Consider the following 15,399-nt stretch of genomic DNA (forward strand, 5'->3'; position numbering starts at 1 on the left):
TCACTCAATAAAGATTATTTAATCGCGAAACCAATTCTCTCTTGTAAAATTGCAAACTTCAAGGCAAACAACTGCATCTCTAGAAGAATGGTACCTCCATTATTAAATACAATGAATGCTAACTCCAATCCCAACAGCTTTCAGCACCTTCTGAAAGAAGTCGTAGCTATTTCCTGATGTAGTGTCTATAAACGTGGTACTATCTGCAGTGACAAACTTGAGCCAGCATTACAAGCTTGGGGAAGGGTGGCTGGAGAGCTGCCTGGCAGAAAAGGACCTGAGGGTGTTGGTTGACAGCCGGCTGAATATGAGCCAGCAGTGTGCCCAGGTGGCCAAGAAGGCCAACAGCATCCTGGCTTGTATCAGGAACAGGGTGGTGAGTAGGACTAGGGAAGTGATTGTCCCCCTGTACTCAGCACTGGTAAAGCCCCACCTCGAGTCCTGTGTTAACAGGCCTCTTATCAAGGCCCCTCACTACAAGAAAGACATTGAGGTGCTGGAGTGGGTCCCGAGAAGGGCAACGAAACTGGTGAGGGGTCTAGAGAACAAGCCTTATGAGGAGGGTCTGAGGGAGCTGGGCTTGTTTAGCCTGGAGAAAAGGAGGCTGAGGGGAGACCTTATCGCTCTCTACAACTACCTGAAAGGAGGCTGTAGAGAAGTAGGCATCGGTCTCTTCTCCCAAGTAACAGGCAATAGGACAAGAGGAAACAGCCTCAAGTTGCACCAGGGGAGGTTTAGCTTGGATATTAGGAAAAATTTTTACAGTGAAAGGGTTATTAAGCATTGGAACAGGCTGCCCAGGGAAGTGTTTGAGTCACCATCCCTGGAGGTATTTAAAAGACAGGTAGACGTAGTGCTTAGTGATATGGTTTAGTGATGGTTTTGTCAGAGTTAGGTTGATGGTTGGACAAGATGATCTGAAAGGTCCCTTCCAACCAAGGCAATTCTATGATTGTATGATTCTGTTAGGAACACAGTGTTTGAATAAAGACAATTTGTGGGAGCATCTTCTAAGACTCTCAGTAGAATAATGGTATTTTGCCATCCTTAGTATATCAGGTCCATAGGAAAGGCAGCACTCTGCATAATGTGTCAGCAGTACTAGGGATTGGCAGCACAGTAGTTCTGCTGCTGCTTTTACTGAGGACCAATTTTATTCGGATTTGTATTTTCAGGCTTGCTGAAAAACGATGTTTAACATGGCAGCCACACACCTATTTCAGAAGTTACACTGATATCCACAATATATGATACTGGAGACAGCATCCAATTTTCCCTACACAATGCTTTTTTTCTTACTTTATTTAAGTAAACACGGATAAAATATACAAAAGTATATCTTCCTCACCAAAGTCTTGAAGAGAAGCCACATAGTCCTTGAGATCAGACAAACCTAGATGTGCCCCGAATGAGCCGCAAATACAAAACATTGCACATGGAAATATCGGACTGCTGTTTCTATTATTAGATACTTGTGTATCAACTTAATTTCTGAAAAATGCCTATTGTATATATGACTATAATGTTAAAGTTTGGGGTTTTTTTTTTAGGAAAAAAAAAAGCGTCTTTTCGAAATAAGTCATTACTGCCCCCAGGTGAAGCTGTAGTGGTGCATCTGTGCTGCAAGTCACCATATTATAGTAAGGCTGACAAAATTAACGTGTGCCAGATTCTCGCCCAGCGCAGTTTGTTTCTTCATGTATTCAATTATGTCAGTATCTACAGCGACCCGAAGTCAACATGCTGGGCTGTAAACTGGCACACATTCACTTCTCCTAGCTCTGCTACAGCACAGGAAGGGCAGGAAGGGCAAACTCAGACTCAGTGCAAGAAACAGTTACCGCTAGCCCTACAGCACTACACTTACTTGCAGCAAGCCTGATTTGCTTGAAAAGAATGATAAAAACCAGCACAGTTGTAATTTACAATACCATGAGACCACATTGTCTTGGTTTACTACAAGCATTCCCTTATGAATTCTAAACTGTTTTTTTTCAAACTGATTACTAAGTGTACTAAATACAAGAAAATACCTGCTCCTGGAATGACTGTTTACAGTAAAGCTAAAGACCATCAACTTCTTGCCTATAAGCATTATTAAAAAGATGGTCTCTCCTAAGAAAACTATAGTTTAATGTCACTACAGAAAAGGGTGTGTGAGGAGTTTTGCCTTCCCACTCCTTTTTTTTTGGAAACATAGAAGCCATTTAAAAGCTTATCCCGCAGAGCTGCTGCTTGCTTTTGCAGATGAGGCAATATAATGAGGAACTGGTATGTTACAATGACCAGAAGTCAAAATGACTGGTTTGATTATTTTCACATTAATGTGAGATTGATCTAAATTAAACTGTTCTTAAAAAGGCTGAGTCTCTTCAGAAAAGAATATGGATTGTTAAATATGCAAGGGCAAGTTTTTCTATTTCTACTGGTAACTGTATTCTAACAACAAACCGTAAATAATCAGTATGCTTTTTCATAAGGTGCTGTTTTGGCCTTTTTTTTTTTTTCTCCTAAACATGGCAAAATTCAGTGAACATTTCATATTCTAAGAAGGTATTACTGGAGGTTTTGTTTCTTTTTTTTCTTTTCTTTTTGGCAGTATACTGTTACTGTACCACCACTGAACCATACACTTGACTCCTCCATCTGGCATGGCACGTAGCATGAGCTCTTTAAGCTACATTTACTGAGAAAGACCATACTACTGATGGTTCTTCGAGGCAAGTCTTAGCTGAATTTGAAACAGGAAGCATCAATATGAAGCCTCATTTAAAAGAAGGGCCAACTAACAAGACTACATCAGATATGAATTCTGTACACTAAACAATTTCTCTTCACATAGGGAAAGGAATGTTAGAAAATAACAATGTATCTTCTCAGCTTATTTTACTGATTTGCCATTATTAAAGATAATTGTGTCTGAAATACCATTTTAATCTTCACAGCAGAGACCCTTCTTTGATCTCAGGAGGTTGGATGAAGGGGAGGAGAGGGGGGAGAAAAGGAAAAATTAAAAACAAACAAAAGAATGCTTTATAATGACTCTTTAAAATGACTATGTTGAGTACCATAGGAATCTGAAAGATTGTCTCAGAAATAACTGGTACAGCAAATGTGGACAATAGAATGTCTTGACCAGTGAGTAAAGAGGAGCAATGGAAAACCAGAAATACATTAAAGGTGCATATTTCTTGCTAGTAATCTTCTTTAAATGCTAGAACGAGAACACAACATTTCAGTGCAAAATTCTGTATTAAAAAACAAACGTAAGAAAGAAGTTTCCCAAGTATCACAGCAGTCTTATTCAAGCTGGTTAGAATGCTGCAGGAATACGGAGGGACAGCCTCAGGTTCTTTGTCATCCTCCATCCTAGCCAGCAACAACTATAAAAATGTGTTTCATTGAAGATTTTATGTGATCCACAAAACCAAGGAAATTAAAACACTGGTCAGTTACTCAATTCAAGCAATATACCTTCCTATTCAGTTAGTTGGAACTGATGTGTAGGTCTTTCAGAATTTAAAATATTAAATGGGATGTTTCCATATTTCAATGAACTTGATTCAAACCACTAAATTAGTTCTCCAAACACATACCTGCAAGTTTGCAAGTGCAAAACCAGCATGCTTGAAACCCCCCATTTAAGCAGAAAATTTCATCAGTAAAATTGCAGCAGATAATTTTGAGAATCTGAGGAGCAGGCTATTTGTGTCTTAACAGGCAGCCTGTTTACTGCAAACCTATACCAGGACTTAGTATCAGAGTACTTTCCAATCACTTTCTATGGCAATGTACTTTTAGAAACAATGTAAAACTACATGCAATCTCATGAAAATATGAGCCTTCCGAATCTATCAGCACTTCTGCAACTCAAGCAAAACAAACATCTAAGTTACGAGCTGTTTGTACACAAATCTTAGATATTCTTATCCCTAGACAAAAACATATTTTTCTTCAACAGTTGCATTACCGTCAACAATAAATGCAAAGCATGCCTGTGTTTTGTATAACTCATTATCGGTCAAACTCTGAAACCAATTCAAGAGAAGTTACTGAAAGGTGGTTCTTTGGTTAAGCATGTGCATCTGCTACTTCGTACCTAGGGCCTCAATGTATTTGTGGAAAAGCTGTTCAAGTATGAAATTTCTACCAAAAAAAACCAATTCTATTTATAAAAAGGATCCATTTGTAAAGATCCGTTGTGTCAAAATATTTCAACAATCAATACAAAAGGCCTTAACTGTCACAAAAAACTGCAATTTAAGCAAAACTACATATGGAAGAAAAGCACAGGAGTAGTTTGATGCTGTGATCTAGGCAACACACCATTTCAGGAATTTAAGAACTCTGTTTATTATTAAGATACATCTTTTATCTTAGTAAGATATTTGGCCGGAAGCTTACAGGGGGAAGAAACAAACTAAACTAAACCAAAATCCATCCTCTCTCCCCTTCCTCTTTGGAAATAAACTTAGATTTGTTTGAAAAGTTAACTGAACTCAGCAACGGCACTTGAAAACCAACATTTAACAATCCCCTTCAACTTCTTCCTATTACTGGAAGTAGACAAGACAATCGTACATTACCTTTGCCTGAAAACACTTGAGGTCTTCGATTAAATTTAGTTGACAAGATGGCGCTACTGGGATGGTGGGTAAACAGCAAAATACTATCAGATTTCACTGCAAATAAGGGCAAGATTAAACTATGTAAACAAGTCCTCCCATTTCAATATGAGGAAACCCACATTTAACAATTTACATGTCTAGCAATTTCAGGAAGATATTAGAAACACCAGTCTCCAACAACATTACATTTCAGTGTTTTCAGTATAAGAAAATAATATTTAGGTGCTATTGCAAGTTATAGATGATGGTCAAAGCCTCTAAAGAAATACTTTGAGAAGCAGCAAACAATTATATTCTACTTTCATTTAACAATGAGTGGTTTACACCTTTTTTGCCACCAGATTAACTGAGAATAAATATTTTGGAATTAGCTTTCTTTAAAGCTACTAAATAACCCAATAAATTAAAGCCAAGTTAGTCATTTCAGCAGATAAGATGTCTCCAGTGGATATACCTGTCCTCTTAACCATTCTTTTTATGAAGACAGAAGGTCTTCAAGGTCTTCAGCAAGGCAGTTGAACTGTGTGTTATTATGTATAGCCATGGGAAGTAGACATTCTCTCCTGAAGAGGCAAAGTGCACAATAATGTAAGGCCAGCAGATGTTCGAGAAGTGGTTTCTCCTAAAACCCAAGCTATGCTTCCCTGTGAGCTGCCCCTAGGCACGGCTGGAAAAGGACAGAAGGCCATGGCTGTTGTGAACTCAAGACAGAAGACAGCGATTCTCTCATGTTGAATATGTGCAGCACAGCACCTTCATCACTCTGCAGCCATTTTGATCTCCTCAGGACTCTCTCTAGAAGACCTGGGGGGAAAGGGGGGAGGGGGGGGAAATTAAGACTCAAATCTGTTGAGTGATTACAAGTATCTAGTTTCCTACAAATGAAACGGGAAACAAATACACATGCGAATTTTTGTGTGTACTGTGGGAAGCTCTACCTACGGCATACATAGAAAGTCTTGGAACATAACTTCTACAAGTCAGAGACTACAGACAGGTCCAATTAGTGGTTTTTCTCCTAAGTACCCATATGAAAGATGACAACATTATTCATGTGAATGAAGTAAAGGATTATTTCTGACAAGCACAGAATTCTCTTTAAGATATATGTATAATGAGCTAACCTATGTAATTGAACAAGACAGTAGAGACATTAAAATGGCTACTGTCATTAATAACTTCACAATATGATTTCCAACTCTAATTAAGTATTCAATTAGGAGTTTATTCATCCCATTCCTTAAAGGTACAGTTTAAAGATACATTTCTATATTCCATGTTCAGTAACTTCAATAAACAGATTAATCAAGATCATACTTTTAATGGAATAATGGGATATAATGTTTTATCATCTTTTAAATTCAAGTATGTTTATTTATATTTTGCAGTACTGTACAGGAACACATAAAAATGCAGCATTTGCAGTCAGGCCTCTTATTAAGGGCAATGAACACTGACTATTAGATGTCCATGAATAATAGTTTTACACAGAAAAAAAAAAGATGTTCAATCACGTCCTAGCACAATGGCAACATACAAATTATAGGATAACAAAGGAACTATCAGTGAATTTTCTAAAAGAGCCTTCTGTAAGAAGCTGAGAGACATTAAACAAACACTTCAAGTTTACAAGTTCCAGGGAGTATTTTACTTTGCCATAATTTTTATTTCTAGAATATAGGATAGCTGAATCCTCTCCAAATACTTCAATATGCATGTAGGTGTGTATGCACACTCTTATATAAAACTCACGCACGCATTCTCTATACCTATGCGTACGTACACTGATTCATGTAAAAACATAATGCACATGTGTATATCTTACCGGTAAATCTGTAACGGCCATGCTGCTTGTGATGGAGTGGGCACTGAATTTGTTGGACTCACCAACATGGCACTATATATGTTTGAAGCTACCACAAGTATACAAAGCAGAATTGGTCCTATGATGGCTCCTTCCAGTCCCAGGTAATACGCTCCACCAGCTACCGCAAGACCTGTCAGGTAAGGATGACCACCTCTGGAATTATAGCACAATCAGAATAAAATTAAATTAATAACAACAACAATACTATCAATTATGAAACATGCATTAATCATAAAGTTTTATTAAGCTTAGAAAATAACATAGGTAACTATAGATACCCCTATTCACACTATAAACTGCTGTTTGAATGCCTGCACAAATATTCCAAGCTGTATTCTGCGCTATATTTGCACAACAGATCAAACAATGTTTTATTGCATATAACACTGTTAATATCCACAATGGAGTAGCTACTTTATAGACACCTGAAGAATCTCTGGAGGAGTCAATGGCAAAAACACTTCCATTTTGAAAATGGAAAGATGATTGATTGCAAAGAATGTTTGTGCTTTATGGTCAAAAATTGTTAAACTTTAAGACAACTAGCAGCATGTACTATGAGCGCCCCTGGGCAAAGACATTAATTTACACGATGACAGCAACTTGCATTGCATCTTTCAAAGAATAATTAGCATATATTCTTTAAATAAACAGTCATGCCCTCTCATTTTGTCACAAAACAACCTCTCAGATTGAGTGTTCGTTACCATTATCTTTTAATGTTTTCAGATGAAAAACAAAACCAAATTTTTATGAACATATTACTATTTACTGGAAAGTTGGGGCCAACGGAGCTTTTGAAAAGCTCCATTTTTGATATTATAGCAGCAAGTGATCCATTCCATTTTTCTTTTCCATGTTTCAATTCAGATGCACAACAGAAATCCCATCAGCAACATTTACACGAAACCTGCTCATCCTGCTTAATCTTTATAGCTAAAATAATGATGGCAATACAGAATTATATGAGGAAAGCTACAGTTGAAACTTAGCACCCAATTTTCAGGAAGTAGTTCTAAATTCTGAATGTAATGGAGTGAAAATACCAGCTAGTCGGTTTAGAGCTCTGCCAGTTTCTGCCTATTTCATCATCTGACGAAACAGGACTACAATATAAATTTAATGCATTCGGAAAACCCTGCATAACCTAATTATAGCTATTTCAAATAGATTTAATCTAATCTGCAAGACAGCATGATCCTTACTGTACTATTTAATGGGGAGAATACAATTTTGCTCCACCATCAGAAAATCTCTTCCCGCCATCTATATTTTCTGGACAGTAAACAGAGCCTGCATCCCCTACAGCCAGAAAATGTACTCTAATAAGCAGAAGAATTATTGGCTCATTAAATAGCTACTAGCCTTAAATTTATCCACAATTTCTTGTTGAAAAAAGATCATAATTTGATTATACTTCACTTGTTAGCTTTAATTCATGCAAAATAACTAGTGCCACAGTCTATGAAAATTACTATTAATATTGTGCGTATTACCATTACGTTCTCCCTGTTCAGTGTAATCATATTTGGTGAACAAAAATATTAATTTCTAACTTAACACTGAACTGAAACACTAAATATCCTTATTCTACATTAACTCCACTATAACAAAAATCAGCACAAATGAGGGACTAGTAGCAACCAGCACGTAACTAAGTCTGGACCATGAAGTTCCCAATTCAAACAATTTACTAGGATTGTTTCTGATGGTCAAGACTGAAGCAGTGACTAGAGGAATACAACTTTATATCTGTTTTGTACACAGTTGTGAACATGTCTTGCACATAAGAAACTTGCCAGTTCATATCTTTGCCAGCTCTGTTAAACAGCACTGCTTTATCTTCTAATCTGAATTGCATAAAGGGATTCACTAGATATTTCAGTAGCAGAAAATGTCAGTGGACATTTCAGTTGCACTCCAGATATAACCGCAGACGTTGACTTTGTCTCCATAGTCTGGAGTTTGTTTTCTCTGTGTACAAACTCAAAGATGAAACGAGGAGACATTTCAAGTCAATAGAGGCAGACAAACACCTAGCAAAGTTTTTCAATAAATCTGTGCCAATCTCCCACAACAGGAAAACGGCGCTGGCTACTGTCTCAGTAAGAGCCTATCTTCAGTTTCACCATTTCATCTGTCTCAGCACATTTAAAGATCATTCCACAATCAGTAGATTTTTGCACTAGGGTATGGTGACACAAGACAAAGGCTGGCTTCAAAAAAATCCTCAGAATTCTCACAATCCATTCTGAAAAATTAAAATATTTTTTTCAGGTCCCTAGCTAGCTCATGGATCTTGTTTGGTCTGCAACATCATCTGGCATTAGGTGATGTAAAGGAAAATGCTACACATCTTTAGTCAACAATTAGATAAATAGCAAAGGTATTCTTAGAATTACTTTAGCGACCAAAACGGTTGATTTTGCTGACTTTGAGAATGAGTTTAAGACCTCTGAAGTGACAAAGTTCACAGACGAGAAGCCTGGGAAAGTAAAGGCCAGTAAGACTTCTTACTATGAGGTGGTATCACTACACCTATTCCTGTGCTTGAAGATACTCTTCTGCATGCTTCAGAAAAGTAAGTTTAATTACAGGCATCGACAATCATTAAGCATTTTTAAAACGCTAACTTTAAGAAGTCTTCAATGTACTTACCCTGATATATCTGAATAAATTGCTGTGTCTACAAAATAGGTTGGCAAAAGGTGAAAAACCAAGAGCAAAATGGCTTTGCATCCCTGTCCTTGCACAAGCCACAAATCTAGGACTGCAGGGATGGCTGCCCAGTACGTCCCCAGAAACGGCACTGCTCCAAGGATTGCTGCTAATGCTAAAGTGCACAGAAGCAGAGGTGAGAAAAAGACCAGAGAAACATATTTCACAAATATATTTACAGTTAAATTCTGACACTTTTGCCACACCGGTAGTCCCACTTCTATCAACGGTTGTAAAGAAGACACTGAAGAACTGCCACGTAAGGCTATTGGTGTTTTATTGCTGTGATTTAGGAAAAAAAGAAAATTACACTATTCCCCATACAGAAAAGCTTCGCCAACTGTCACTCATAAGGAGTTACTTCCAAAAGAGGCACCAATTCAGAAAAATTTAAAGTTATACCAATCATGCATATTTCAAACTTCTACATAACTACAAGTCAGCAACTGTGTGCAAGGAAGTATACAAGCAGAAGTCTCATTGTAACTTACCAGATCTCCTTCAGTCAACCATAATAAGGTATGTAGTACTGTGAGAAACCAGGCAAATATAAAATCCATGATTTATGTATTTCTGTGTGCACACGTGTACACATAGGCGCACACCTTTCTGATTATACAAATACCCCTTGTAATCTAAAGCAATGTAGTACGGCTGTCATTCTAATTTAATGCAACAAAACTGAACATAATACAAAAAATAATTAATTTTTTCCCCCTTTTTGGTCTCATTAACCAGAAAGCAAAAACTTTTTAAGATTTTGCATGTAGCTGAAAGAAAAAGAATGATTATCTTCTAAGTCGGTCTAATGACAACCAATGCCTTTAAGGTAATTACATTTTATAATACAGCCATTTCCAATTATATTGGGTTTTGCTGCTTTATAGCTTCCCCTTCTGTTCCCTCAAACATGAAGGTACAACATTTGTTTTAATTACTATTATTATTTTTAGGGCAAGAGAGGCAAAAGAGGAACAGGGGAGAAGATTTTTCCGTGAAAACTGTTCAGTCATTTCCAAAGCTAAGATTAAAGAATAACAGAAAGCCAGAGGCTAGTAGTCAGGCAACAGTACTGAGAAAAAGAAGTATGGCTCTATCATACATTTTCGTGACACCACATCTTCCTGCAGTTAGGCATCTTGAGAAACCGGCACCTGTCAACTATGGAACAAACAAAAGCCAGGGCAGGTAGAATCAAGTTAAAACCTAGAAAGACTTGGGCTGAATAGAAGGGATAAAGAATTGCACCCAGCAAAAGAAACAGACAGGAGAAGTAAAATAGCTGTCAGGGGATGTGTTGGGAAAACAGAAAAAGGCAAGGCTCAGAGGTAAGAGAGCAATTGGGGACTTCTCTCCACCCTACTCATGGCAGTCCTGAAACATCCCTGGGCTAAGTTTTCAGCAGCACTACATACATTCACAGTTGGAACTAAGTATTTTGAAATTAAGAGTTATGATAAGTTATACAGTCTTCATAGAATAATTAGATTTATGATTGTTTAAATTAAACTTGGAAGAATCAATCGATACTAAGAAGTTCTTTGGAACTACAATGTGTATCACAAAAGTATTAAACTTTTCATAGGTCTTTCATAGTGGGGTTTGAACAATAAACAGGAAATAAAGATGAGATTATAGATTGAACGGGAAATAAAGAAAAAAATTCTGAATAGCTAGCTACTCATTAAATTCATACCATATTAAGGTTCCCTATAACAACTCTAATTCTGATAGCTGCCAGCTTCTGACTTAATGTTCTCTAAAAATAACTTTGATTAATCTTAACAACATTTAATCCTACTTGTATCTTGTACAATAAATAATTACATAATATTATCTATAAATAAGATTACAATTGTTCAAATTCTTACCAGATGGTATGAAGACTATGTTAATCCCAAATATAGTGTGAGTCAGCCAAGTGTAGAGTCCATAGAACCCAGCCATTTTGAGAGAAGCATCAAATACACCTCTAAAACAACCAAAGAAATTCTGTTAAGTCTTATTGGCAACAGGATTCTGGGAACTATAAAGCTGCTTTGAAAAACTGCAAAGCCATTAGTGCCACAAATACACAACTCAAAACGTAACACTAAACCCTTTATGCATTTGTTCCTTATGAAAAGAACAAGCATCCATCACATCTGTCACTTAAGGCATTTAGACACAAAAATCCCAGACTGTTCTTTACTGTACAATGGGTTCCAGGGATAAACTCCTTGAAAGAAACTGCTCAAGCATCAGACCACATCCTCTGTCAAAAATAACCTTTTACCTATGAGAAGCAGTACCATTCTATGTACAAACTACTTTTTCTTTGCCCTTTTCCACTTTCACATTTTCTTTACCTGCTTACATTTCTATACCTACTCATTCTCACTGGATTAAAACCACTAGTCTGTGAAGTGAAATAGGCTGCTCAAACTCTTACTTCCCTACGTACTTAGATGGCTTTCCAGATGAAAATAACAGTACCTCATATTCATTACTGGATTTCAGCCTCAGTATCTTTATATTTCTAGCTTTTAGGTTGCTTACTAGCTTACATTACTAAAAACCAAATAGCAAGTCTGATAATCTAATTCAATCCTGCTAAATCTTTGTCCACCCTGCTGGCCACAAAACAAAGTTCTCTCTTAGCTGCCTGTTTGCTGTCTCAGGAAGCTGTAGTCACAGTTTTACAGCACTAGCACACTTACACATGTGGAGTATCCCATAATTGAACTGAAAACCTGTGCCTTCGGACTACTATCACAAAAATTATACTCTAAAACTGGTATATCTCATCATTGTATTATGACAGTTTTTCACCCTTATTTGAGAAAGGCTTGAACCTTCCTGAAACCACTATTCTAGCTTGGATCTAAACTAAACCAGGGATCAAACTATCCCTGAGTTCCTCTCTCCAGAACAGTCCTAACAGTTACATCATTGCAGAAGTGGTGGCACGCACACCCTCCTTGCAAAGATAAATGCAAAGTTCGCTGATGTTAACTTCCCATTTTACATTTCACGCATTTTAGTTACACTGCTCGTGTCTTTGCAGTTTTGGGAACTCTGACAGGAGGGTAGAGAGGACAGGAAGACATGCAACAGAAATCACGGAGTCAGATGGTTAGTGGAAAGGTCACTGCAATTTGAAAAGTAACACGGTCTGCACAGAAAATGACCCTTTCTGGAACTAAAGCCTCTAAGATCAAAGTTTTTTTTTCCTCTGGTGAGTCGATAAAGCTTTCTAGAAAAGATACCTTCTCTACTATTAAACTACTAAGTAGAATTTTCTCTTCTGAAGTACCAGTAAGAACTGCAAGACTCCCAAATTTTTGCTTCTTTGGACGCTATCCTCTTTATTATTTCCATGGGCAGTTTGCATATTTTTGCCCTCCTTTACCACCTAAAGACACGCATAGATTCCCAAATGACTGCTGAATCAAAATTATCTTATTTAAAATTCACCCATTGGAAGTTATGACTGCGTAACAAACCTCACACACAAACGCTGGTGTTCAAAATGTGAGATTAATTTAACAGATGAACTAGGAACAGCTGTTGTCAACCATTTTCCCCCAAAAAAGAGGGAAAGGGAGAATGTGGAAAGAGCAAGCTTTAAAGAACAACCTGAAATAACAAATCAAACCTTTGACAGACAAATACTATGCGGTGCATGAAGAAGAGGAAAGAGTATTTACAAATATGTGTTGGCCTCATTGAAAAGCCCCTGAATACTTTGCAGTTTAGATAAACTTCTAAAATAATACAGTGGGAAATCACAGAATAAAATATATAGAATCTACAGATTTTGAAGAGTGAAATACTCGCCTGTGTTTTAGTTATAGGGAAAGTAAGCTTCTGACATAAAAAAATTTGGCAAGGAGAAGACCCCAAAAACCAAAGCCACAGTAAAATTGATAATGTGAGTTTGCATTAAAAACTCAGTATGTTTTCATAGTTCAGCTACTCAAAAGTCTTAATTTTCTGCATTTTCTGTGACATTTAATTCATGCCTGCTTTGTCTGAGGATATCAAATGAGCATAATATTTTTGTAACAAGAACCTGTTTATTAATTGAAATGGGTTCTGTCAACCATCAAGTATAAACATCACATAAAAAAGGGTGGAAAAAAAATCAATCTATCAACATTTTATTTAAGGATACCTTACAGAGGGCTAAATACCACTTTAATCCAAACATGCAAGTAATCTGTGGTTGGATTTTAAGAATTTAGAACATAAACAATTACAACAGGGTCTTTGGCGATGGAAGCCTCCAGGCAGCTGGGGAAATGAAGTGCTATCTGTACTGCAATGATCACGAGGGTGCAGCAAAAAAACCCCACCACTTCTCCTGGTTGCACTAAAGATACGCTTGTTCAAACTAAACCCTTGTGCTTTTGTCAAGCCAACTTCCTCAGCCTTGTTGGTCTCTTAAATCTTAGACCTGTCCCACAGAAATCCCTCTGCACTATAAAGAAGGTAACTCACAGTTTCTGAAACTCTTAATTGGTGACACAAAGTTTTCAACTTTTTTTTAAATGCAATTTGCCAGGTCCTTCCAAAACAAAACCAAAGAGAAAGAAAACCCAACATATCCAGAAGAATTTGTTAGAAGGAGGCATTTTACTATGAGAATCCAGATTTCAGCTTGCTATAATTAAATCTTCAAGTAAATCTTTTTCCTATAAATCAAACAGGAACTGTGGCACAAATGCATCTCACTTGTCAAAAATATTATAAAATTGTCCTTGAAGTATCTCCTTATTTTTCCTATACAGATGTTTTCTGTACTATAGTAAAATTAACAAGGTGTCGTGGTTTAACCCCAGCCAGCAACTAGGACCACGCAGCAGCTTGCTCCCTCCCGCCCCCCACAGGGTAGGGGGAAAAGGAAAAAAACAGGGGCAGGGGGAAGCAAACAATAAAACCCCTCATGGGTTGAGATAAGGACAGTTAAATAGAAGAGTAACGGAAGAGGAAAGAAACAATAATGGCAAAAGAATATACAAGATGAAGTAATACAACACAAGTCACTCTTACCACCTGGTGAATTCGTTGCCCAGACCAACCCTAGCAGTGATTGAGGATTCCTGCCCCTTGGCCAATCCCCATTTATATACTGAGCATGATGTCTATGGTATGGAATATTCCTTTGGCCAACTTGTCCTGTCTGTGCTCCCTCTCAGCTTCTATGGGAAGCTGAAAAAAGACCCTGACTAATATAGACATCACTTAGCAACAACTAAAACAATATGTGTTATTCTCATACTAAATCCAAAATACAGCAGCTACTAGAAAGAAAATTAACTCCATCTCAACTGAAACCAGGACACAAGGTCTTAACGACTTCTGTTAGTATGCCCCAAAACTACATTTCAGTATACAGGAGACGAGGCGGGCCTCTGGCTTGAGGCAGGTATCTGAAGTATCAACTTCACTTGAAATTAAAATATCCATCTACAACTACAGGAAAGACTTACTTTTTAAACAAGCAATCATTTTAGATTTTCCCAGAGAGACTACAAAAGAAGGGAAGACATCTTATTATGGTACCCAAAAGACAAACAACAATCCACAAAAATGATTCCACCAGCCAGAATTAACTGCTGTGAATTTGACTACATTAGGGAGTAACTGCAAAACTGCTTCTCATTCATAAGAAAGGATCCAAAACTGCCATTCTAATTTACACAGTTTTCACATTTCAGTTCAGACAAGCAAAATTTTTTATCCTCAGATTAATTATATGCAAATTTGAATTCAACTTTAATGTTTTCGCTTACGTAGTCATGCAGCTTACAAGAAAATTTTACACTGTTAAGTCCATTACTCATTACAGATGCGCTAGCAGGATAACAGGAAAGTTAATCATGGACCAACAGGTATGTCCTGGTCTGATGTCATTCTGCAAGTTGCTACATAATTTATTTCAATAGCAAAATAGCATATACCACTAGAAGACTGTACAACACCTCTCTAGGTCCTTGCATCTAGCACACACAACAAATAAGCTGAAAGGAGAAGGCAACACACAGTCCTGAGGAAGCTGTGAGGTGCCAGTGGTCAAGCAGGAAGCAATACAAAGCTACATCTAATTTTATTCTCCTCCTCTCCTTCACTTTTCTTTGTGTCTGCCTCAACTAGTCAGAAAAAAATCGCAGGGGATCCTACTTTGTGTCAAGTGTGGCCCAG

The 15,399-nt window shown here is 37.3% G+C and overlaps 1 protein-coding gene across 2 annotated transcripts in view; it reads right to left on the reverse strand.

Moving 5' to 3' along the window:
• Positions 1-2,507: 2,507 nt before the first annotated feature.
• Positions 2,508-15,399, reverse strand: part of TMEM245 (transmembrane protein 245) — an 89,260-nt gene continuing 76,368 nt past the window's right edge. For both annotated transcript variants that reach the window (XM_074576341.1, XM_074576340.1), the window contains 4 exons: positions 11,085-11,185; positions 9,154-9,328; positions 6,454-6,648; positions 2,508-5,432 (listed from right to left, as the gene is read on the reverse strand). In XM_074576341.1, coding sequence (XP_074432442.1) covers positions 5,387-5,432; positions 6,454-6,648; positions 9,154-9,328; positions 11,085-11,185 — 517 coding nt within the window. In that variant the 3' untranslated portion in view covers positions 2,508-5,386. The remainder of the gene's footprint in view (positions 5,433-6,453; positions 6,649-9,153; positions 9,329-11,084; positions 11,186-15,399) is intronic.

The sequence above is a fragment of the Larus michahellis genome, chromosome 2 (genome assembly GCF_964199755.1).
Source record: "Larus michahellis chromosome 2, bLarMic1.1, whole genome shotgun sequence".
In the NCBI taxonomy this organism is placed as follows: Eukaryota; Metazoa; Chordata; class Aves; order Charadriiformes; family Laridae; genus Larus; species Larus michahellis.